This window comes from Arctopsyche grandis, chromosome 7 (assembly GCF_051622035.1).
Source record: "Arctopsyche grandis isolate Sample6627 chromosome 7, ASM5162203v2, whole genome shotgun sequence".
Taxonomy (NCBI): Eukaryota; Metazoa; Arthropoda; class Insecta; order Trichoptera; family Hydropsychidae; genus Arctopsyche; species Arctopsyche grandis.
Genome location: NC_135361.1, coordinates 4234851 through 4260941, shown reverse-complemented (window position 1 = coordinate 4260941; position 26091 = coordinate 4234851). Strand labels below are relative to the sequence as shown.

General features: G+C 35.4%; 2 protein-coding genes across 6 annotated transcripts in view; both read right to left on the bottom strand.

The window, feature by feature from the left end:
* Nucleotides 1–2611: 2611 nt before the first annotated feature.
* Nucleotides 2612–7479, bottom strand: Mfap1 (Microfibril-associated protein 1). The gene is made up of 9 exons (XM_077435405.1): nucleotides 7174–7479; nucleotides 6858–7060; nucleotides 6560–6786; nucleotides 6322–6482; nucleotides 6067–6251; nucleotides 5865–5986; nucleotides 3790–3933; nucleotides 3615–3711; nucleotides 2612–3539 (listed from the first exon to the last, which is right to left on the bottom strand). Exons 1-9 carry the CDS (start codon nucleotides 7238–7240, stop codon nucleotides 3348–3350), a joined length of 1398 nt encoding a protein of 465 aa, XP_077291531.1. The 5' UTR covers nucleotides 7241–7479; the 3' UTR covers nucleotides 2612–3347.
* Nucleotides 7480–12637: 5158 nt separating this feature from the next.
* LOC143914960 (protein groucho-like) overlaps nucleotides 12638–26091 on the bottom strand; it is a 233096-nt gene continuing 219642 nt past the window's right edge. For 4 of the 5 annotated variants that reach the window (XM_077435396.1, XM_077435399.1, XM_077435400.1 and 1 more), the window contains 10 exons: nucleotides 17926–18027; nucleotides 17313–17464; nucleotides 16872–17089; nucleotides 16552–16708; nucleotides 16226–16475; nucleotides 15913–16092; nucleotides 15669–15829; nucleotides 14893–14975; nucleotides 14615–14814; nucleotides 12638–14522 (listed from right to left, as the gene is read on the bottom strand). In XM_077435396.1, the coding sequence (XP_077291522.1) occupies nucleotides 14415–14522; nucleotides 14615–14814; nucleotides 14893–14975; nucleotides 15669–15829; nucleotides 15913–16092; nucleotides 16226–16475; nucleotides 16552–16708; nucleotides 16872–17089; nucleotides 17313–17464; nucleotides 17926–18027 (1611 nt within the window). In that variant the 3' untranslated portion in view covers nucleotides 12638–14414. The remainder of the gene's footprint in view (nucleotides 14523–14614; nucleotides 14815–14892; nucleotides 14976–15668; nucleotides 15830–15912; nucleotides 16093–16225; nucleotides 16476–16551; nucleotides 16709–16871; nucleotides 17090–17312; nucleotides 17465–17925; nucleotides 18028–26091) is intronic. The other variant, XM_077435398.1, reaches the window with a different exon arrangement.

Below are 26091 nucleotides of genomic sequence, written 5' to 3'. Positions count from 1 at the left end.
TCGGCTTACGGCACCCACTTATTAATTTTTCTTTTTCATTTTCCAAGCAAGTGCGATATTAAAATTCTTCATTGACAATAAAACGCGCTTGAAAAAACGGCCAATACTAAAATTCCACATTTATATTATAAAACCGTGAGGAGCAGTCAAAAAGTACAAAAACCAATATTTTAGAACAAAATCAAAGCACCACAATCGCTAGCCATTTAGATTTTAAAACTTAAAAAAATAAGAACCTGTAGGAATAAAACAAAACGGTCCCGAATCGAAGTCAATGATCTCATCCAAGTTCTCATAAAACACAAGCTGCACGATTGCATCATCGCGTTCCTGTATGAGCATCCTTGCCTGAAATATCTTGGCTAACACAAGGGCAAAGACACAATTCGGCTCCCTCCATATAAACGATCGCAAGCCCGCAGTAGTCACCGAAAGCATCTCATCGCACATTTACACTTTACACAACCGATCAGGATATAAACTAGCACACTAACCCTAAACGTCAGTGAGCTTCTCGAATTCAGCCAGCCCACTCCTCCGAAGTCGAGCAACTACCTCCGTCGTAAAAACAATACTACTTATATACTGAACATAAATGAATATCCTCTTATAAACTAAAACGATTTTCTATAAACCTTCCTTGTCTACAAACCTCATGACCTTTTGTGCTATCAATGGTACTGTGGCGGCTCTACGACATGGTCAAGTTTCGGTTACCATCCTGCGAGTTGGAACCAACTCGGCCGTGTTCGAATTACTATCATCACTTCTTCTTCGGCCGTCATAATAAATCAACGTTTATTAACAAGCCAGTCGTCTCATTCGTTTCATCCCGTATAGTACTTCTGTTAACTACTATTTGATAGCAATATATTAAATTAGCGTCAGTTGGCGTTGATGTTTTATTCTAATCCAAGTGGCCAGTGACTATCGCATGTCCAATGACTAGTGTTTCCCCTAATTTCAATTAAAAATCCATTAATATAATTCGTATTTTATTATTGAAAAAATGGCAACATAAAAATTTACAAGGATTCGGTCTCAAAGGTGGGTTTGTATCGAATCGTGTAGAGTTTTGCATACAAAATGCCTCTTATAAGGTTACGAAACACACGTTCCCCCAGGTATAAAAAACACAAATCTCCCTCAATCTGTATTTCTGCTACTCTTTTTAAGAACACATTCAGTAAGCTTAACGGATGAAGCCGTCTCAAAGCGAAATGGTGCACCGGATAAAAGTCCTCTCAAACGTTCTACAATCGAGGTTCCTTTCTAGAAATCACAAACATCCCCGTACGAAACTGTATTTACAGTTTTATTTCAAAGTAAAAATGCACGCTATTCACATAAGATGTATGCCAATAATTCACACGACCTTCACCTTTTATTTATACGAAAACACCCAAATCCACACAGTATAAAATTGACATAAAATGCTCGTAAAGATTGAGGTCAGAACATCAATCCCAAATTCAGTTTGACAGACATTATACCACTATACGACATGGTCGAGTTTGGGTCGCCATCCTGCGTGTTGCGACCGATTCTACCAAGTTATTGACTACCACTTTACTTCCTTCCGACCGTCATATTAACTAGCATGCTTCTTACCACACCGTCTACTATTACTAACCTCAATCTGACTATAAAATTGTTTTTAATTATAAAAATATTGAAGAGGCTAGTAAAAATGGCCGGGATTCGGTAAATAAATGAATATGTGGCGGCTCTATGACATGGTCGAGTTTCGGTTACCATCCTGCGAGTTGGGACCAACTCGGCCGTGTTCGGAGTGCTATCATCACTCCGTCTTCTGCTGCCATAATAAAAACACGTGCATCAACAAGCCAGTCGTCTCATTCGTTTCATCCCCTATAAATACTTTGTATAAAAAAACAAATTTTCCTCATTTTTATACATATTGTAATGTGGGAACATAAGAGAGTGTCCACTGTCTAAGTGCACTCGTGGGTGAACAATAGAGATCCCGGATTAGGCTAACTGGAACCGTGTGAACCTCTTGAATCGTTGAATAAATGCTATGAAGCGACTTGGCCTTTCATTTGGATCCTGAACCCACCCCTAAGGAATAATATTCATATTTTATTTATTTTATTTTTTACATAGATATATACCAGGAAGGCCTAGCAGGTAAACCCCAATGCACCTTCCTAGACAATTAATGACAAACGTTGCAGATTTTTTTATTACATAAATCGCTGTATTTCGAGAGGCTGAAGAACACCAAATTAACAATTAATTAATCCAGAGACATCAATGGAATTAGACTTGTACATAAATTTTTACATCTTGTACATAAATCAAATTCAGATATTTGTGACATAGTGGGTAGGATGGTTTTTGCCAATTTGATGGAGGAACCGTTTCAACTACGAAATCATATAAATTGGCAAACTCTGATAGGAAACGATCGACTTGGAGTCACAAATATCCAAGTCTGACCAGCAGCATTAAAGATTAGCACGGGATCGAACCCAGTAACCTCTCGGCGCTAAAAAATAATCGCAACCACCGAGCCATACTGCTGGCTAAACATAAATAAACAGATAAAATACATAATTTGTGGATACTAATAATATTCAAAAACTATGAGGTTGTATAAAATACAAAAGTTTATTAAGTCGTTTAATTTAATTTAGTATTAACATTTATTTACATGTTGAAAACAATTACAAAATAAATCATTGTTTTAAATATTTCAAACATACGACTGTGTTATTGCAAAATGAATTAAAAATATTTTTTTTTTATTCTTGAAGTCTTTAAAATGTTTCAATAAATATAAATGGACAAACAATTCATAATGTAATATCTCTACAATCTGGGAGTTATTTAATTTATTTAAAAACATCTACGCTTTGTACTGTATATGTTACAGTCCAAGTATACATTTGGTTCGTTCATGAACATACTAGTTTGTTCATACACTAGTTATAGTGTACACAAAAGAACAAATTGACAAATGAACCATGTAGTTGTTTCATACATAAACTATTAGGCATAAGAGTGTATGAAAAATCTTCTGTGGTATAAATCTCCTAGATGGGAGTCTATATGAAGATAGCTTTTGACTATTAGCACTTCCAACTAAAGCCCGTAGTTCGTGTATGAACAAACTAGTACGTTCATAAACGTACCGGAGTGAACACTTGGACTGTAACATACATATTAAATAGAGAGAAAATATTTAACTCCACGTAATAATTATACAAAACATTATAGATTCTACAATTCTCCCCCGAGAGTGAATTTCCTATACAACGATGAGACCTGTGTCTCAACGTCTCAATATAAAATCGACCTTATGTCTTATCGCCGACCACAAATCACTGGTATTTTCTTTTAGACGATGGTTTGTCGAAAACGTTCTTCATACCGGCTCGAGCCGTCGCATGGAATCTTGCGTTTTGTGGTAGAGTTTCTCCGCACCAGGGCGAATCGAACTGAGTAGTGTCTTGATCAACCAAGTGAGTGTATTTTGTGCGGCCGGACCGACCGAACTTCTTAACTTGCATAACCTGGAAAATTTGAACAGACGTTAATACGAATTGAACTTGTGGCGAAACTGCACCGAGCATGAAACGTAATTGTACCTTCGGTAGGACGCTTTTATCGAAATGATCGTCCAATGTTGGTCCGGAGAAGTCTTGTTTGAGAACGTCTTCTTCTCTATCGAGATAGAATGCTCCCCTGAAACAATTAAACATTGTCGATAGAGTTTTGACTAAACAAATAATGTACTGAAACAATACATTTTTACTGCTTTACCTGTGGTAGTATTTTTGAAGGAACTTATATTTTCCTTTGAAAGCTTTATTTGTAACTTGTTTCGGATTCAGTCTTTGTTCCATTCTTCTTTCTTCTTCAGTCAAGTTTCGGAGTCTTTCAATCTCCATTGCTTCTTTTTCCATCCTATAAAAAAATAAAAATAATGTGTAATTGATATTTTAAATAATTAAATCAGTCATTGTTACAGACAATCTATATATGTATGTATATATTTTCACGTATTACTATTTTCTAACTAGTTGATTTCAATGGGTGGCTTTGGAAAGGAATTGATACACGAAATAAAATTAAGTTATATGTTATATATAAATATAAAGTAAGGTAATTTATAGGCGCGCGCGCGTATTAATAGTAAAAAATCCAGTACACTAATTAAACGCGAAATAATGAATGAATGTGTGTGTGTGTACGCTTCCGCGCATCTGACGCTGACGCCACCCGTTCCAACTCAGGCGCTCAATATCAGGAGCACATGTCAGACGCTACACCCCCCCCCCACTACCTCGCGTCTCCTCGACACGATCGGTCGTCACGCGACATCCCTATGCATAACGTATACTCCTGGAATTCTAAAATTTGTTTTTTTTTATACATCTTATATTATATTATAACACTGAGCAACAAAAAATCATGTTTTTTACTTACAGGAACAGAGATAAATCAATCTTTATAAAGTTTGACTCATTGAATTCGAATATGACAATGATTTTTGTTGCTTTCCTCTCGTTTATGAGAAATGGGCGTTGAAAAAAATGCTCAATTTTTACAAATTTATGACTTTTGCAGTCTTTCACCCAAAATCTAGTCAAAATTACATAAGTATTGGAATCGATAGTTTTTTAATATATTTTCTAATTATGTATAATTAATTATCTAGCGAATTTTAAAAGTATCATAACACGGGAACATGAGAGAGATTATCCAATGTCTTAGTGCATTCGTAGGTGAACAATAGAGACCACCGGATTAGGCTAACGGGACTCAGTAAGTGCCCGGACAAAGGATACGCCAAGTTCTCCCTGACCTGGGTAGTCTATAAGCAATAGAGACATTAATGGATGGGAGAAGCTATGCTGTGCAACCTCTCCTTTATAAGGAGGTACACACGGTAAATCAGATTATTCCGGAGTGAGTGCTGGATCCGTGCGGACCTCCTGAATCGTTGAATAAATGCTGTGAAGCGACTTTGGCCTTTCATTTGGATCCTGAACCCACCCCTACGCAATAATATTTTATATTTATAAATTGTTCATTTCATAAATTGCTCCCCCGCCACCCGCCCATGGAAAATAAATAGCCAGAAAATAAGTCTCCCGTAGCTGATAATTGCAGCATTGCCTTACATGAAATTTGTAAAAATCAATGTACCAAATTTCTATAAATATATTGAAACGTGGGTACATGAGGGAGAGTATACACTGTCTAAGTGCATTCGTGGGTGAACAATAGAGACCCCCGGATTAGGCTAACGGGACTCAGTAATTGGATACGCTTCATAAACCCGGGCGAGTGCGTGCGACTCGCCAGGGTAGACTACATACTACGGTAGACAATAGACACATTAATAGATCAAATTTTCCTTTATAAGGAGGTACACACGGTGGATCAGATTATTCCGGAGTGAGCGCTGGATCCGTGCGGACCTCCTGAATCGTTGAATAAATGCTGTGAAGCGACTTTGACCTTTCATTTGGATCCTGAACCCACCCCTACGCAACAGAAGCAATAATATTCACAATCAATTGAAAAACCTCTGATTATTGAATCCGATACTCACTTTTGGCACAGTAATACTAGATGTGAAAATTGCCCATTTTTTTAAACGCTCATATCTCATAAACCAGAGGAAAGCAACAAAAATCATTATCATATCAAAATTTAATGGATCTAACTTAATAATGAATAATCACCACTTATTTTTTTGTCGCTTGGGGTAATTGTCATTTTATATCATTTTTAAATTTGTCACGTTAGCATTGTATTATCATATTGTTAAAAATGACAAATTATAATCTATATTACATATCCATTTTAAAACAATGAATAATACTAACGCCTCTCTTTCCTCTTTGTCACGTTTGATCCGTTTCATTTCGCGCAATTTCCACGCTTCGTATTCCACTTCATCATTTTCATCATCAGTACAAACATCGTTGATATTATGATCCGTATCACTCTGAAAAATTAAATTAATACATATTAACAAAATTTACATGCAACTGCATACATACATTATTCCATTATACGAATACAAACTTTAAGTTTCTCTTGTTGTTCTCTTCTGACGCTGTCTTCTACCATACGTAGAGCTTCTCTACGCTTGTCTTCCTTCTCTCTTTTCAAATCCGTTTCGTTCTGTTTCTGTTTCTTCTCGGCCTTTTCTTTTTCAATTACGGTAAGACGATCCTTGGCCCGTACAAACACTGGCTTCAATCTAGGTCCTATTAAACAAAATCTCAGCATACATTTTCAAAACACATTACTCATACATTCACCAATTTATAAATATACCTGTATCTTCTTCACTATCTGTATATTCATCATCATCACCGTCTTCATCATCATCTTCATCAGATTCTCCACGAGTTACGGCACCCGTTCCCTCATCTTCCCGCCCTAAAGCCTCAGTATCTTCATCGGTACGAGCCATCAATCTCTGACGTAATAGCCGCCTTTAAAAACAATACAATACTATTTACCTAACAATTTCAATAGCTAAAAATCATGCACATCTTAAACGAACTATAACCTTCTCAATTCAATCTCTTCCTCGTCCAATTCTTCGTCAGATTCCGCCGAACTAGCACTGCTTTCAGTTTCAACCTTTTTCTCCTCCATTTCAACGTCTTCCTCCACAGCTACGGCTAAAACTTCCGGTTCTACGGCGTGTCGTCTCCGAGGGCCTTCTTCATTGTCAGCGGTGTCTTCTGTTGACTCTTGCATCGCCCGCAAACGTTTCAATCGAGGATCATCAACCTAAAATAACCCCGATTTTTTTTAAATCCATCCATTATAATTTGCGTGTGAATGTATATATGAAGCCTTACGTTATTTTCAAAATCCACTTCCATTTTCCTGTCATTGGATTCCTTGATAACTTGCGGAAGCATTTGTTGACGTCGTTCAGGTCTTTGCTGATCCATGAAGTCCTCCGTTTCGGAGTCTTCATCTGAAGATGCGACGGGCGCATAGTCGGGTCTTTTTCCTGATATATACCTTTGAACCTTGACTTTTTGCATAGAAACCTCGCCTGAAAACATATTCGTTAGCATGTAGAATTGAAAATGCATTATATTCTAAAATATTCCGATTAGAAAGGTGAAATTAAGCTCAAATGTCAACATATTATCTTTTCAAGTATACCTTTGTCATTTCTGACTGGGACAGCTCCAGCCGTGCTCTGAATCGGTATTTGCATTTGTGACGACATTATGATAGATTTATCAAATATCAACTGTCAAATAATGAACGAAAACCACATGCGTCTGTGGACGCCACACGGATATGTTTGACAGATGGAAACCAGAGACAACGGAGCGCTTGTGGCCGTAACAATACATTTAATAGCTATTGCACTACTTGCTTTTATGGCATTTACTGTTAAAATTCTCTACAAAAAGCATGTGTATATAAATTTGTATCTAATTTTACAGCCATCTTTTGTTGATTAACTGTTTGACATATAATGAATATAAATTAAATTGTTACCACATCAAGTTATTCTGAATGTCACTAAGGGTTCATAAAAATCATTGTAACAATACAAATTATATCCGTGGGGGGCACAAAAATGTTAATAAATTGTTAAAACTTTAACCTTCTTGTATTTAGTTTTTGTAAATTCAATATTTAAATGTCTTAAAAAAATTAGAACTACATATGTACATACATATTTTATTTTTTACATAGATATATATATCAGGAAGCCTAACAGATAATTAATCTGGTTGAGTGGTTGTTGAGGAATGCCAGTGGTTGATTTTGCCTATTATAAATATGAATGATTGTTATTACTTTATCTATGTTTTTTTTTTTTATGATTTTATGATTTTAATGATGTTGTGTCAATATTGTTATTTTTATAAGTTATTATTACTGTTATGATGTTATTATTACTGAATGACCGGCCACAGTGACGCGTTGGAGATCTCTGTAATGTCACTTTGGCTAATATGTTAAATAAATAAATAAATAAATAAATAAATCCTGTGGCGGCTATACGACATGGTCGAGTTTCGGTCACCATCCTGCGAGTTGACACCAACTCGGTCATGTTTTTTTTCATTTATTTTTTTTATTTTTACATACAAATATACCAGGAAGGCTTAACAGGTAAACCCCAAATGCGCCTTCCTGGTCCACATAATTATTACATAGATACATGTAAATCTAAACAATATCTGACATCCATGGTCAGATATTACAAACATCGTATTAATACGATAAATAACGATGAATAACTTTCATGTAACAATACGAATTTTATATTCGATAAACAACCACAGAGACATCTATGGTGAGCAATATGGCGAAACCTAAGATATAACAATAACTAAAGGTTCGCAACAGAAAATTGGGAAGGAAACGCCAATTTTACAGGAATCGTTTCAATGAAAATCAGAAAAATTGCCAAATTCTGATAAGAAACGATCGACCTCGACAAACCAAGGTCTGGCCAACAGCGAGACTTAGCGGGAATCGAACTCGTAACATCAAGTACGAAATAATTCAACATTCACCACTAGACCACGCTGCTGGTTAGTTTATTGCTACTTTACTTTCTTCCCGCCCATCACATTAAACAGTCGTGCCTTAACAATTCCTTCCTCTCACTCCATACGCCCCATATTGGTGACCCTAACGTGAGTCGAGGTTGGCACGGAGTACCCGCACTGTCACCATCATTGACATCACCATAAGCATCCAGGCCTGCGAGTGGTGGAAGAACTACCCGGTTTCCTCATCCCCGACGAAATTGTAACAATACGACCGACTGACTGACGACGAGGTGCAAAAATACGGTGGTGCGAGTGAGATGGCGGACGACTGTGACGAACGGGTACGAAGTCAGGCACTTCTTCAACACACACCAGACGGCGATCCAGCCAACCAGCCAACCAGACATGGATATTTGTGACTCCGCGTCGATCGTTTCCTATCAGTTTGCCAATTTTTCTGATTTAATTGTTCAAACGGTTCCTGATTAAATTGGCTCAAAACCTTCCTACCTACTATGTCACCACTATATAATTATATACACTATGATTAATACACAATAAAAAATATGTTCAAATTCATAGATGTCTCGTTAATTTCGAGTTTTCAGTGTCTCGTAATTCAGCGACTTATGTAATAAAAATGCTGCATTGTTTGTAATTGACCAGGAAAGCGCATTGGGGTTTACCGGATAGGCCTTCCTGATATATTTGTATATACATATGTATGTTTATAATAAAATAGCATTTAATAAATCTGACTCTTATGATTCATTGATAAGTTTGCTTTTAATTTATTTGGCATTGTTAGTTATTGGTAAGTTAAATTAAAACAATTCACTAACAAAGGGACTTTATTTGAGGGTTAAGAAAGGTGCATTTGTCCCCCCTAGATTTGGTCAGGGCAGGAACAATCTTAATCAAATCGAGCATTCCTTACTAAAAGTTTGGGCTAACCACTAACAGAAACTACAACAAATTTGTCAAACATGTCGATCAGAAGATAAATCATAAATAATATAACCAACTACCTCTCCTCCCTCCACCACCCGCCCCTGGAAAATAAATAGCCAATAAATAAGTCCAACCTAGCTAATAATTGCACCATTACCCTACATGAAATTTGTAAAAATCAATGTACCAAATTTCTATAAACATATTGAAACGTGGATACATGAGAGAGAGTATCCACTGTCTAAGTGCATTCTTGGGTGAACAATAGAGACCCCCGGATTAGGCTAACGGGACTCAATAAGTGCCCGAATAAAGGAAACGCTGGAGTTTTCATAAGCCTCGCAACTTACCAGGGTATACTACGTGCCTAGACAATAGACACATTAATAGATCGGGGAAACTATGCTGTAAAACATGTCCTTCATAAGGAAGTACACACGGTAGATCAGATTATTCTGGAGTGAGCGGTGGTTACGTGTGGACCTTTTGAATCGTTGAATAAATGCTGTGAAGCGAATTTGGCCTTTAATTTGGATCCTGAACCCACCTCTACACAATAATATTTTGTACAGGCGGACCTCAACTTTCGCACATTCGACTTTCGCACAATTCGCTATTTCGCACATTTTTAAAAAATCGTTTTTTTTTTTTTTTTGGTGATAATGCAAAAATGTTTGTTTACGTGCAATTGTTTCCCTCTCCTCCATTCCCTGTCGCACTATGAAATGCGTATGAACGAGCCCGTGCTGTGAAAAGTGGTACATCCTGCTCGCACATACGTGAGTTTTGTCAAGTTGTTTGATTTGCTAAATATTTCATACATTAAATATGAGTGACAAACAGAAAAACAATGAAGATACGAATAAAAATAAAAAGTCGAGAACTCATAAACTTCATACAATTGAAACAAAGATGGATATCATAAAAAGGTCGGAAAATGGAGAATCTTATGCGTCAATCGGCCGTTCGTATGATATAAACAGGTCTACGATATGTTCTATATTAAAAAATGAAGACAAAATTAAAGAATTCGTTAAAAATTGTGGAAATATATCATCAAAAATTGTTTCTAAAAGGCACGGCATAGTGATGGATGACATGGAGAAATCTTTGTCTTATTGGATAAGTGACCAAAATCAAAAAAACATCCCTCTGAGTACTTCAATAATTCAAGCTAGAACTCTTAGTTTGCATAAGGATTGGAAGGCTAGACTAAAAGAAGATTCTAACACGGTGTTTCATGCAAGTAACGGCTGATTTTAAAATTTTAAAACAAGATATTCTTTACACAATATTAAATTCACTGGAGAATCAGCTGATGCAGATGAAGATGCTGCAAAAGACTTTATTTCCTCATTGTCCAAAATTATTGAAGATGGTGAATATTCCTCTAGTCAAATATTCAATGTAGATGAGACTGGTTTATTTTGGAAGAAGATGCCTAATCGTACATTCTTATCAAAGGAAGAAGCAGTTGCCCCTGGTCATAAACCTTCTAAAAACCGATTGCCATTGCTTCTTGGTGGAAATTTAGCTGGTGATTTAAAATTGATGCCAATGTTAATTTATCAACAATGAAAGGTTCATGGAGAAAACTATGACCACAAATGATGGGTGATATCATAAATTTTGATCAAACTCCAGAAACTATCACACTTGAAATAGTTCACTTTATGAACGAACTTAACCTAGATGTTAACATTGAAGATATTAATGAGATGATTGAATCTCATTCTGAACCCATGACCAATGAATTTCTAATGGACCGACAAGAGAACGAGAATGATATACATATTGAAAGTGAGGAAGAAGAACCAGAAGAAATCATTAATACCTTAACTATAAAAAATATGAACGAAGCTTTTACGCATCTCGAAAAGTTTTTGAACATTATGGAAGACTGTGATCCCAATGGAGAACGAATATCTCAAGTACGTAGGGCTATTCATAAGAGTACTGTCTGTAACAGAACTCTCTATGAAGAAAAAAAAAAGTCATATTCAACCAACTCTTGACAAGTTCATTACGAGATTATAATTTGCCGTGCCTGAATGCCATTTTTTCCACCTAAGTGAGTGTAGATTATTGGATGTTATTTTAACATATTTATCTGGCAGCCTGCGCTCATCATTATTCTCTTAATTTGAATGTGATGTATGTGTGGAATTTTAATCTACTCTCTTCCATTTGGGCCTAGTTGTGATTTTTTTTTTGTTTTTATTTTCCTCTCTCCTTATGTACATTTTTTGGTACTATTTTTCTTTTGTAGAATGTAAAACTAAGAATAGGATTTGAGTATTTTATTTTATTTGATTTTTACAGCTATGTTCATTTTTTTTCTTACGTATTATTTTTCTTTTGTTTTTTTATTATTTATTTTATCGTGTTATTCTGCTTTTTATTTCATGCATTTACTTTACTTTTTAATGTATATAAATAATTTTTATTTAATACGTACATTTTTGATACAATTTTTGGTATGCTTTTTTTTTTTTTTACATCCCTCTACTTTCGAACATTTAACTTTCGCACACATTTTCAGGAACCAATTACGTGCGAAAGTTGAGGTCCGCCTGTATTTATAAATTGTCCATTTCATATTGCGTGACCTTTGGTCATCCTCCATTTTCATTAGATTGATTTATTTGTTTATTCATAATATTTATGTGGTAGAGAATCCTAACAGATGACGCTTTTCAGGACCACGGTTAGGATGGGAAGACCAAACACGTGCGTTTTCAGTCATGTTGTTTATTAAGACGATACGTGCAGAGGCTTAGCGACCAACCGCGCGGAGCACAGGTCCAACTGCGACTAGCCGTTATATCTCTGCACCCTTTTAATCCCATTCTCACAGTCAGTCGTAACATACTCTTTCTCAGCCATAGCCCATACATCAGCCTTTCGTTCAATTCCAACCCTACATTTATATATTTTTTACACAATGCAAAACTATTTTGTACTATGTGCAGAATTGATTGGTGTATGTCATAGACTGCCAGAAAATAATTTGTAAGATTTTCAATCTTTATTATTAAATGGTGTACTTTTTTGGGTAAGCTTTCAATAACAAATCATAATTACCCCTCCGGAATTTTAGGGAATCTTTATATTTGACGAATCATATTTAAAAAGGAAAAAAAACACGTTTTTATTCTTTACAATGTTTATTTTTAATGAATCAAACATTATTTTCATAAGCATAGGAACAAAAATGCATTTAGACACATTTACTAATATTTCACATCATCTAATTTATGTTCCTACCGGCTTGTTTTTACTAAATGACAACATGTACTGTGAATCAGTCGTTCTTATTTATAATCCAAAACTATATTATACACGTTTCCATAATACAAATATTATATATATATATATATGAACTTGTGATCCATCAAAATAAACTCCAAAAAACATGTTACAAAATATTTACCGTGCAATGTACGAATGTTTGTAGTAAATTTCTCATATTATCGTTATGAATGTGATGCCTCGTTTAATTTTGAAATGACAATCACTTTGTGAATCCACTGTATAAAAAGATAACGATGACCATATAGTACACTAATCGATGAGAAGTTTAGGCCATTACTTTTATTCGAATTTACATTGTATGTATGTGTACTTTAGCAATGTGTTATTAAAGTGGTGATAAAAAAACGTAGTACAATAATTGTCATGGTATAAGTAAATAAACGTTTATTTTTGAAGTAGTATAAGTATAATATTAATACTTAAATGAAAATACAAAAGCTTCAAAGAATACATTTTTAGGGTTTTTTCAAATTTGAAGTGCATTACATTGACAGATAGAGAAAAAAACAATAATTGAACAAAATTTTAATAGAAAGTAATTGCGAAAGCCAAATAGACAATATTAGGAATATGTAGGAATACTAAAAAGAGTCAAAATTATATCTTGTCTAAAGACATTAAATTCGTTGAAAAATTAAAATCCTCGGAAAATACATATCCGTACTCGTATTGTATTATTGGCTTACACGTTGTAATGGTCAATGCTAACTCGATACCAAAATACCATTTTTGGATGGTTTTGAAATAATGTAACTCGAATGGAAAGAACAAATGAAAGAGTTAACATTGACGATTTGTTGTTACGACAAAATTAATTAATAAAAATAGCAATTTCGATAAGCACAGCAAAGTGGCAGTCATAAATTTCAATAAACAAATATTATTACGCGTTTTGTCACATTTATCTACATTGAGATCAATAAATATTCAACTGAGAACCAGTTTGTAACATAAAACTTCTAGTAAAAATTTACATCGTTTGTGTAAAAAAAATACTCCCCCAACAGAAAAATAACAAAACAATCGCTAATCGCTAAAGTCTAGCAAATTATCATCATGATTCAATCTTAAACTATAAAGTATTTATTGTGAGAAATTTCATTTATTAAGATTTCAAATATACAAAGTGTCCTTATCGAATAGTATATTACACATTTACAACTAAAGCATTAACCGTAGATATTTCATATCTACACTTTCATATTCCTTCCCTCGGCTCGTTTTCCGTTGTTTTGACATAAGCACTGAACAATAAAAACAAGCAGTCTACTATATAAACTTCATAAAATCACTTACACCGAATATGAATCACTAATTCACATTATCGAAATATTTAACAAAAAGAGTTCACTTGAAAAAACATCCTTTAACAGCCGTACGGCATTTGTTATTATTTTTATTTTAACAATGATATTCAACATTAAAAATCTTCATATATATATTTACACATGAATGGATCTATCCAAGGAGATTGTCAATAAAATAACAATTAACATAAAATTAATAATTATCGACAACAACTGTTTATTTTTTTTTTATATTCACTGGTAAATTCAAAAACGCGACTCTTCATTAGCGCCGTTAAAGTAGTGTTTTGTGCACTTCACTTTTTAATTACTGTTAATATATAACTTCATAAACTGTTGCTTTTTTGTCACCAGAACCAGTCACGATGTATTTGTCATCTGCGGAAATATCACAGCTGAGAACTGACGATGATTCCTTCGACTGAAACAAAACAAAAATAATCATTAGTAAATTCATCAACTACAGATTACATACAAATAAACATACACATATATATATATAAAAACATTCACCTGGAATATACTAGCACCATAAGGAGTTCTCCACGCATTCAAAAGATTGTCTTTTCCAGTTGAAACAAACCATTTACCACAAGATGCAAACCGTAAACTCAAAACACAACTTTCGTGGAGATGTAATTGATATTTATCTGGTTTTGCAGCGTGTAAAACTTCAACATTTGAATTTTCCATTCCCACGGCAAGCCATTCGCCTAAAAATTAAACGACAATGTAATACACATTCAAATAACAAACATTTGTATTATTTGTATTAAGCATTTTATAAATACCTGTCGGACAGTATCCAAGTGAGAATATTTGAGAACTAAAATCGTGTTGTTGTAATTGTCTTCCCTCTCGAAGATCCCACGATCTGAACGATAAAAATAAATAATTCATTAATAATAATATTATTTTATTACCAAATTACATTTATGTACACATGTTACAGTCAAAATGTATTTTCAATTGTAATATATTCCAACTGGCATTTTAAATCATTCACATTCGAATACAATTCAACTAGTAAATTATATATCACCACAAGTGCAAAAACACTTTCAACTATGTGCGCCAGTTGTAATATAACACTTGAGTTTTGACAGCTCTTATATTTTTATGAATCCTTTAGAATTCAACAATGCGTTAATATTTGCTAGATATTACGAATAAACGTAATTAGTACCATATTACGATAATTCTAACAATGTAATAAATACAAAAATATGACTTTCCAAATCAATTTACTAGTCGAGTGACGTTTTCACGAAAACCTAACCTCTCCATCTAACCTGGTTGAACTGTATTTTCAGTTGTAATATATTTTAACCAGTTGAAATGTAATTCGCCATATGAATCAGCTTGCGTGGGACAGAATATGTTCCAACTAGTCAAAATATATTACAATTGAAAACACATTTCAACTACATATAGCAGTAGTTGGTACCAGGTTAGATGGAATATATTCCAACTAGTCAAAATATATTACAACTGGAAAATACACTTCAACTGTAACATATATGTATACCATCTAATATTAAAACGAATTATCGAGGATAACACTCACCTGACAGTATTATCTAATCCACCCGTCCATAATTTAGTGCCATCGGCCGAAATATCAATACAACTCGCACCGTCAGTGTGACCTTGGAATTGTCTAACCAGGGATTCATTCTGCAAATCCCATACTGCAATATTGCCATCAGAGCAACAACTAAAGCAGACCTGAAAATGGAAAAGATTAAGTATTAAATTCGTGAACAGATAATCTTCATGAATAGATTCGTTCAAACTTGTAGAAACATTACCTTGGAATCTGGACTAATTGCAAGGGCATAACAAGCCGGCGCACTTGAAGTCAATTCGGCTTTAATACGCGGCGTCGGACATGCAAGATCCCAAATTGAAAGATTCGATGCTTCTCCACCAACGATTAGAGTTCTGCCGTCGGGTAAAAGTTTCACAGATCTGATGTAATTGTCTCTTTGCTAAAAAAAAAAAAAGGAATATATAGTAAAATAATAACTTTTAAAGGAACTTTCAAGACTTTGTTATAGAATATACGTATGAAATGGTTTCAAAATGATTTTTGAAAGCGGAACAATAACGCTACCAACTCACCAGACACTCGAGCTGTGAGACAGGAGTTTTACAACCCGGTTGCGAAACGTCCCAAACTTTAACACAACCTTTGCCACCAGTGTACACATATTTAGTGGGATTCGATATTGTTACAGCACACACAACTTCTCCATGTGACAGAGTGTTGATTTGTCGCGCGTGTCTAGGTATTCCAGGCCCTATAAGGGCATCCGGCGGAAAGGGCACCGGTTGCATTTGACCATCGGCGCTCACATGAAAGGAATACGCACTGAAAATCATAAAATATATATATATTAAAATCCAAACAATATTGTAAAACATCAATGAATATGGATGAAAATTACGGTTTTCCCCCTGGGATGGCTGCTAAAGGTGTTCTCAAAGCTTCGTACGGCTGTAATGGCGCTCTAGGAGGATATGGCGGCGCTAAACCTGCACCATGTAGTACTCCAGCACCGGCTGCCGCTCCGTACGCTGCTTGTAATTCGTGTGGGCCTGCACCTGCAAGAACCGCAGTTGGGAAACAATACAGAAATATGGTAGGCCAGCTTAGAGAATAAGCATTAATTTTAATATAAAAAAAACCAATTTAAACTATGAAGTTTATTTTGAGTTTTGAAATTAAAAGATATTTTCAATAGTTAATGAGGAATTGATGACTTACTATATTGACCGTTCATGGCCGCCATATGGTAAGGATACTGGCCGAGAGCGGGGGTTTTCACTACGGGTTTGAGTCCGACTCCGGCAGCTCCTTGTCCTCCGGAGCCACCTGATGATCCACCGCTGGTTGGAGTCACTGATTTACTAATAGGCGTCGTCGGCTTATCGCCGTCTAATTTTTTCGTCGAAGGTGTTGATGCATTACTAGAAGTTCCTGATCTGTAAGTCAACGATGATTAGTCACAATAGTGTTGCGCCCGTTGATTTCAACGGTTGGTATCGGAAAGGAATTGATGCAAGAATTAAAATAAGGTTATATGTTATATACATAAATATAATGTAAGGTAATTTATAGGCAGGCGCAAGTATTAATACTATCATCATGAGAATGGCCTCAAATAACTAAATAATAATTAATTATATAACTTTAAAAATACCATACCTTGGACTGTGTGGTCCAACGTGTTCCTTTTTTGGTTGTAACTTGTCAATGCCATTTTCGCGGGGACTGGCTGTGCCGTTGTGCGGTGAGACTGGATCTTCAGAGGCATCGTCTACCACCAGATCCTGGTCAGATTTTTCACCATCACTTTGCTGTAAATGATAACATGAAAAACGTTTTTTTACGAGACTCGACTAACAGAAACCGCATATATAAATATAATAATATATGTATGTGATTTCTTTCCGTGTTAATTTTAATTTGAAATGTATTTTTAATCAAAATGACCCGAAACATAAGTCTTCAACAAGTTTTTCATATTTTCATGATTTATCCATTAAAAATCATGAATAAAAATAACAAAAATGTTATTTTATAAAAGAAATTATAATATTTTGAAATAATTGATAAATTCAATATGGAACATTGTAAATGATTTTACCTACATGATGACTTATGATTCTTTTCATCTTTTTATTTTTTGATTTTAGTATTATTTAAGAATAATTAGGAAATTATTCTTATAGTCCATATTGAAAAAGTAAATTGTTTCTTTCGAATGAGCAAATCAAACAACATAGTAGCCAAAAGTAAATGAGAAACTCAAACTTACATGTCCAAGGTCTTTCTCTTCTTTTTTCAACTTTTTATGATCCGGTTCGTTAGGACTTCGAGGTCTGTACTTTTCTCTCTCTCCGGGTGAAATTGAATTTCTCTGTAACAAACAATTGCCCAATTTAAAATTAAGCTCACAAATTTACAAACACTTTTTCAATTGCGCACACTTTACAGACCACAACTTACATACATAGATACATACATATAGATTATAAATATACAAAGCTTAGTTCACTGGTAGAGATATTGCGTACTAGTAGAAAAGTCCTGGGTTCAAGTCCCTTGATATTGTGGTTATTAAAACACAGATCGACCGTCTCCTGTTCGAAAATTCCGACTTTTCTAACTTTATTATTGTGACAGATGCAATAAATCGGTATTCTCCACATCAGTTTCTCGCAAATTTGAGTTACTACCATTTCGAATTTGTTGAATCTTATAAAATGCTACCTACATATGTATTTCAACAATGAAAAAAATTGTTGATGATCCATAGATGTCTCTATTGTATTCTATGTACTGTTGAGCCTCAAGACAATGCCAATTTTACAGGAACCGTTTCTCTGATAAGAAACGATCGACTTGGAGTCACAAACCAAGGTCTTGCCAGCAGCCAAGACTCTAGTGGGACACTGCTCGAAAGCATAACATGCTAACCACTAGTGCACCACGCAATAAAAATAAATAAATAAAATATGTAAGATTGAAAATATAACCCAGACAATTTTCAACTCGGTAGCACCTACCGACTTATTAAAGTCGAGGAGAGCTGAAGAACATTTGCAAAGGTGTTAGCGAATATAACAAAAGGAAAAATGCAACAGTAGTAAAGGCAAGCTTTCTTGCAAGATTAAATGTGTAAAGTGAGGTCATAAAACTGGCGGTCGGATGCCAGGGTGAAGGGAAAGATCAAGATGGGGCGGGAGGGGGTTGAATTCTTGCACCATATGGCGCTTATCGGTCGAGCCGAGAGGGTGGCTACAAAACAGGGGAGAAGTGAAGGGAGGAGAGGAGTTACAATTTATATTTAATGCATCAGCCGAACCAGCTCGGTCTACTTACGCCAGTTTATTGCTTGGAAAATGCTATACGGCAAGGGGTAGGCACGAAGACCCCCATCCCCCTGCTATTAAAATTTAATTTTGTCAACGGTTTATCGACGGTCCACCACTACTACAATGTTCCTACTTCCTTCCGAGGAAGTTGCATCATGAATGCAAATGGTACACAAAACCTACCGTGAACCTCTTAGATCCACCCCTTAGTACACAAGTCTGCCGGAAAACTGTCATATCAATAATAATTTAAATAAAATTTATTTGTAGAAATGTTTCGTTCGTGTTATAGTAGATATTGGAACGCGTTTGACCCGAATGTGAACCGAAGCGAGAGGGGTAAAGTTTGGTCGGTCGAAAAGTAGTCGCCAAACACACTTGAGCCGTGTTTGAGCAATGTCCCGGGGATATCTCGAATATATTGGATAATTGTTTGTCGTGGATAAACACAGGTGAGCCGGAGAGACCGGGCGTGCACAGGAGGGCACGGAAGTCAAAACCAATAAGAGGAATCGACCCCTAGGTTGTTTGCTCGCTACCCAGCTCCGTTGTTTATGTTGTCGTCTCGCGTAAAACCGGTACAAGGTATTCACATTTACGTAACACGCAATATACCCTCCCCCTCCCCCACACACACACACATACCGTGGAAACTCCCGGGAAAACTGGTCAACTTTTTATACGGAAATTATTATTTACACTAGGTGTTATCAAAATCTATCGATTTAATCATTATTGTTCAAGCTCAATATAATATAGTGACCTTAAGAGGGCTGGACACTAGCGCCTTGTCCATACAAACGTATTACACTTCTCCCTTCCTCAATTATGGCACTAGACAAATTATTTTTTAATATGCTATGGATATCCACCATTGGGGTGCATCTATCGTTTTATTTTTTCGATTAATTATTTTTTATAGGAGCTAGGAGCCGCCAAACATGTATAAAATCGCCTCTTTTTTACACCCACGAAAAGAGTCAAGCGTGCTAATTTAACGGTCGATTTTAAAAAAAATACGCACACAGTTGCATAGAAAATATCTTTCTCATACCGATGATGAAATTTTTTTTTAAAATTGGTCCAGTTTTGGAGCAGAAAATTGGAGAATACGAAACCTCGATTTTGTCGATTTAAAATACGTATTATCTGGTCGAAAGCGCAACTGTCGCATTCACTCAATATATACATATATTGATATATATATATTGTCGCATTCACTCAATATATGTATATATCGAAGAAAGGAACGGCAAAAAATTAAGGTTTCGGGTGTACAGCCCTCTTAAGCGCACATGTGATAGCTCCACAGCTTGGTCAAATAGACTTATTAGAGGAAAATGAATATTCAAAATAATGCACTTGTAACGATTCAATGTACATACAACCGTTTAACTTTAATTACAAATCGCATATCAACTACTTTCCTAAACTGTCCAGAGTTATAGTATCCTTTAAGGTCTGACCGCACTATGCGACAACCGAACGATCCGACACTTCACAACAGTACGCGACCAAATATTGTTTGTATGAAATTGTATGACGCACTGCGCGACAGTCGCATGACGTATGTAGAACGACAGTTGACTTTTCAACCAACTTTGACGCAAGGTGTCGTTCGCGACGTGACGCAAGTGTCGTTGAGTGGGTGTTGTAATTGCCTTGCGACAATTATTCTCCTTCTTCATATCGTGACTTTGAAATAGCACGTAGCCATAATATTTTGGTTTTTCTCGATTGTTCTTCTTCCTCGCATATCAAAGATATAATAGCGTCCGTTTCGTCCATCGTGCTCCGAGGTACCGAACGAATGATTGACATAATTTACTGCGAAGTGTCGCATCGCTGTCGTTCAAGTGCGGTTTACCTAATATTGTCGCAAACTGTTGTGAAGTGTCGGATCGTTCGTTTGACGCATAGTGCGGTCAGACCTTTAGGGCGCAATCACACAGGGAAGAGCGGCACGTCGTGTGCTTGGCTCCCCGCTGTGGGGGGTCTCCTGCATTTCTTCAAATATGGGATACACCCAGCGGTGTAGTCGGGCCAGGTCGCCGCCCGGGTACTTATTTTTGAGGCAGGTCACCACCCTGGCACTTGAATATAAAAATTATTTTTCGAGTGCAATTAAAAAATATTTTTGCTTATATTTCATATACCAAATATTGTGAGCGGACTCTCATTTTAACATTCGGTGACTACAACCGTATCTTCACTCAAATACGACTATTTTTCAAGCATATCCAGTATAATCTGTTCGTCAATTGTATTATTAAATCGACGAATATTCAAAAAATAATTTATTGAATGTACATATTTAATTATTTAATTAATTGTAAAAGAATTTAATCTTAAATTGTCTTAATTAAACTATTCCACTTTCTAGCAGTGCCAGTTATGATAATTTCGACGTGAAATTTTTGAATTTTGAAACGTGATAATTTTTCCACGTGAAAATCCCGTTTTTTAAATTAACAGCAGCTCGACATTGCGAAGCAAATCAAGATCAAGATCAACAATTAACACTCGAATTCTCGAGAAATATTCGTAAAATTACAAAAAAAAAGTTTTATTATACGCCTGGCAACTTTTTGAATTCAGGTCGTAAAACGGAACTGAACTGTAAACCATCCTAACAAATAAATTGACTTAAAATCTCCATTTTATTCAACCAAAAAAATACGCGTGTAAATAAATAGTACACTAAAGTTTTAATTGATGGAAAAACACTGTTTAGATAATACGCCTAAATTATTAGGCAAACAACATTATCAAATATTAATTACACAAACGGCACTTCTCTCTTTTACATACATATGTATATCTTAATTAGATCAAACCTGAGTGTTGAATATGTAAAACGCGTTGCCAGACTTCAATTTGCATACGTCGACGTTTGCGAATGCAAATCGCCATTATTAAGCCGAGGAAAAACTAACGAAAATTTGAAATTTACAACGAGTTAGATCTATCGATAGTATATGGCGACCTTGCAGTGTTGTTACGTGACTTCATGTATAAATTTTCTATACCGAAACATAAAAGTTTACACTTAAATATATAAAATATTAATTTGATTGGGAAGTTGGTGTGAACGAGGGTTACGTTTTGTGAAAATGCAAAAGTAAGTTTTATTGGGTTAACTAGATGATAATTTTACAGTGGGTGGGTGGGGGGGTAGAAGAGTTGGTTTGTTAACCTCTAGCTGGGTACAGACTGTCGCAGAATTAATGAAGACTTTATTGGAGGCGACAGTCGCAATTGTCGCGATGACAGTTCAACTCCTTCAAGACTTAGCCCGTTCGTTGACGCGGGTGACAAACGACAGTTTAAATATATTTAATTATTTTCCACGAAATTGATTTGAGCGTAGTTCAATTCAATCACAATCAAGCAAACTTAATTTATAATATGTACGTGAAATTCAATACAAGTAAATGCTAATCTAATATCGTGTTGGATTTGGGTTTGGTGCATCCGCTCTAAAATCGCCAGATTAACAGAACGGCAGCTTTAAACGTAATTCTCGTTTTCTCGAATGATAGATTGCACATCAGATGACGAGTAACCTTTCGATGTGCACACATGCAATTATTAAAATTGAGTTGGATCTTTCTGGCGAGTTTAATAAGGCAAGATTCGGAACTTATCGAATCTTGCCTTATTAAACTCGCCTGAAAGATCCAACTCAATTTTAATAATTACCATTTTAATAATTGCATCTGTGCACATCGAAAGGTTACCCGTCATCTGATGTGCAATCTATCATTCGAGAAGACGAGAATTGCATTTAAAGCAGCCGTCCGTTAATCTGTCGTTCAATTTGTCTGGCGATTTTAGAGCGGATGCACCGCATCCGTTGGATTTCTAATCCCGCTTTAAAGGTCAAGAAATTTTACCCTTAAAGCCCTCAACATGAGGCCACCATCCCCCCCAACGGATACAGTCTAAGAGACCCACCCATTCGTCGGAGAACGAGATGGTTGTTCATGAATATCGCACAAGAACAACCGCACATCACTGTACTAATAAAAAAAAAGTTTTTTAAAAACAAACCTCTTTTTTAGTTTTGTATATAATATTAAAATATATAAATTATTATTTTAAATAAAAATATGAATAATTTTATTTTACTACCGCCATCTATGTATAAAACTAAAGACTACATAGACGTCACCCAGATTTCAAATTTGCAAACTTCAAAGTCTTAAACGATATTTTATCTCTATCGTAATGGCGGAGGATCCATTTACTTATATTGATGACCAAAATGAATGAAAACGATCAATATATCGCCATAGTCTATATATGCCTAGACCAATATATAGACTATATAGCCTAGATCATATAGATCAATATATAGCCTAGACCATATATATGGTACACAGTCTCAAAAATCACCCCCCTGGAGTGTTTTCGGTGATATTTTATCCTTGCTTGACAGTGAATCTCATATTTGAAGACATATAGGATAAACTTGTCGGTTGCATATGGATATGCATACACATGCGAGCTCTCAAACTTATGCACTCTGCACGTGCTACTACACCCGGATTCAAGCCAAAGACGTGACGTCCCATACCACTCAGTGTGTTCTCGCCCTAAATCTCATTCGATATTGCTTGTTATTCACTTTCATTTAAAATATGTAAAACCTAAAATGAGTCGACTTATTTGGGTTTTAATTAAATCTGGATATCGCCAACAACTATGGCGATATCCAGTCGTTGAAAGCATTGAACAATTCCCCGACCTCATTAGGAGTTGTACCTTGGAATAAGTCCAAAGCTGTTGTTATGGTTGAAAGAGTCTATACATAGGTATATCGAAAATAAATTTGTGAAATTTCCGCACAAAAAAAAGACGATAAAACAAGTCATAAGGAAGCACTTTAGCTCAACTCATGCAAATTAGGATTAACCAAAGCGGATTTGTCGCTAAGAAACTCGCCATTTTTTTCAGCATATTGCGTGAGCGCGTCTCATAAACATAAAAACCAAGGAAAATATTGTTATTCGGGCAGAAATGAAAATAAAAACGATATTCATGTCGATTGGCGTTTTGTTAACGGACTTTCAAAACTACCATGTATCTAAGCTTACGATAAATACAAGCAAAATTTTCCCAATTTACAGACTTTTCGCATTTTGGTGTGTTTTATTTGTAAATAAAAATTGGAGCTCGCTACTTCAACGCCATGCAATAAAGTCCGGACATCAAATGTCAAAACTTCATTAAAAACGAAACGGCGCTGAATTTTCAATAGAAAATAAATTCATTCGTAAATAAAATACGTTAATTATTTTTTGACGACTTTAATTTAAAAAAAATCACGATTGAATTTAATCCGCATAACGAGCATTTTTACAGACTCTATTATTATAGTTTAGTGACGTCATAAATTCGTGATTTGATTTTAAACTACTTCCACTCTAGAGTGGGAGTAGTTTAAAATCACATCTAAAAATATCAAAGCGATCTATAGATCGCTTTGATATTTTACCGACATATGACGGTTAGCTAACATTGAAGCTAATATTATATCTCCGACATGAAGGTAGAGAAGTTTAATCATTAAAAATTACATCGGAATCTTGTATCAGATCGTAAAGGTGACAACTAGCTATCCAAATATGGCTTTCTACCGCCCCTTCAAAACTCACTTATAATAGTAACTTTTTTTCACTCTCATTTATTTTGATTCATAAATTCACTCCAATTATATATTATTTTTCATAAACCCCCATTTGAGCGTAATGTTGTGTAATTGAATAAACTTTAACCCTGTATAATATCTTGTGTCAGATCGTAACGATGACAGCTAGCTATATGAATATGGCTTTCTACCACCCCTTCACAACTCACAGGCCAAACAGTGATAATATTATATTTATTTATTTTATTTATTTTATTGTCACAAATCAATACACACTCGCCATTACAGATTTGCTCCAATGCGACGGGTGTACGTTAATGAAATACATAAACAATCAGAAATCAGAAATACAGTAATACATACATATACAATCAGAATATATAGAATACAACAATTAATCAGAAATAATAATCATAGTGACATCTATGGATTTCAGATTACTGTGTATAATTAATACAAATTATACACAGGCAGATTTTTGTGACAACAGGATTAGATTTTTTAATACCAATTTTCAGGAACCGTTTCAGCAATGATCAGATAAAATTGGCAAACTCTGATAGAGAAACGATCGATTTGGAGTCACAAAACCCCCAAATCTAACCAGCAGTGGCGAGGACACGAACCTATGACCTCAGTGATGCTAAATATATACGCTATCACTAAGCCAAACTGCTGGCTATTTATATTATAAAAAGTTTATACATATATGTATATGTATAAACTTTTTTCACTCTCATTTTTTCTTCTATTATTATATTGATTCATAAATTCACTTCTTAAACCCATACTTGAACGTAATGTTATGTGATTTACTGTATAATATCTTGTGTCAGATCGATGACAGCTAGCTATCCAAACGCGGCTTTCTACCACCCCTTTGCAACTCACAGGTTAAAAAAGCCTGTTTTAGAAAGCTTTTTTTTAATATTTCTTAACAAAAACAAGTGATAAAATTGAAAGTGGAAAAAAATGCGCTGCATATGATTTTTTTTGTAAAAGATCATAATTTTCAATAGATTTATACGTATACTGTTACACTTTAAAGGGAGATATGTACTAGAGATACAATGTGTGGGGCAGCTTTACGTACGAGCCCCATCAAACTCTCCATACGTCAGGGGGGATGGGGGTAAGAGGGAGGGGGGAGGGTGGGTCGACAGCTTCTCAGACGGTAATTCCATTAAGGCGGCAAATCGTTTAAGAACGCGTCCCACCCGTTGGAAGCCGCTGGCTCGACACGCCAATCCCCGGCGATAACGACCCCCTGGTACGCCATAACGATATTACTAAACGGCACGCTATGTGCGCTTCACTTAGACCAGATTTATTTTTTGTTGGCTCAATCCACCACTGTACGTATGCATCTTTGCTGGGGGTGCATTTCTGCACTCACTTGCACAAGGTGAAATAGTTTATGGTGTTCGCCACCACCCCTAATTAAATCGTACCA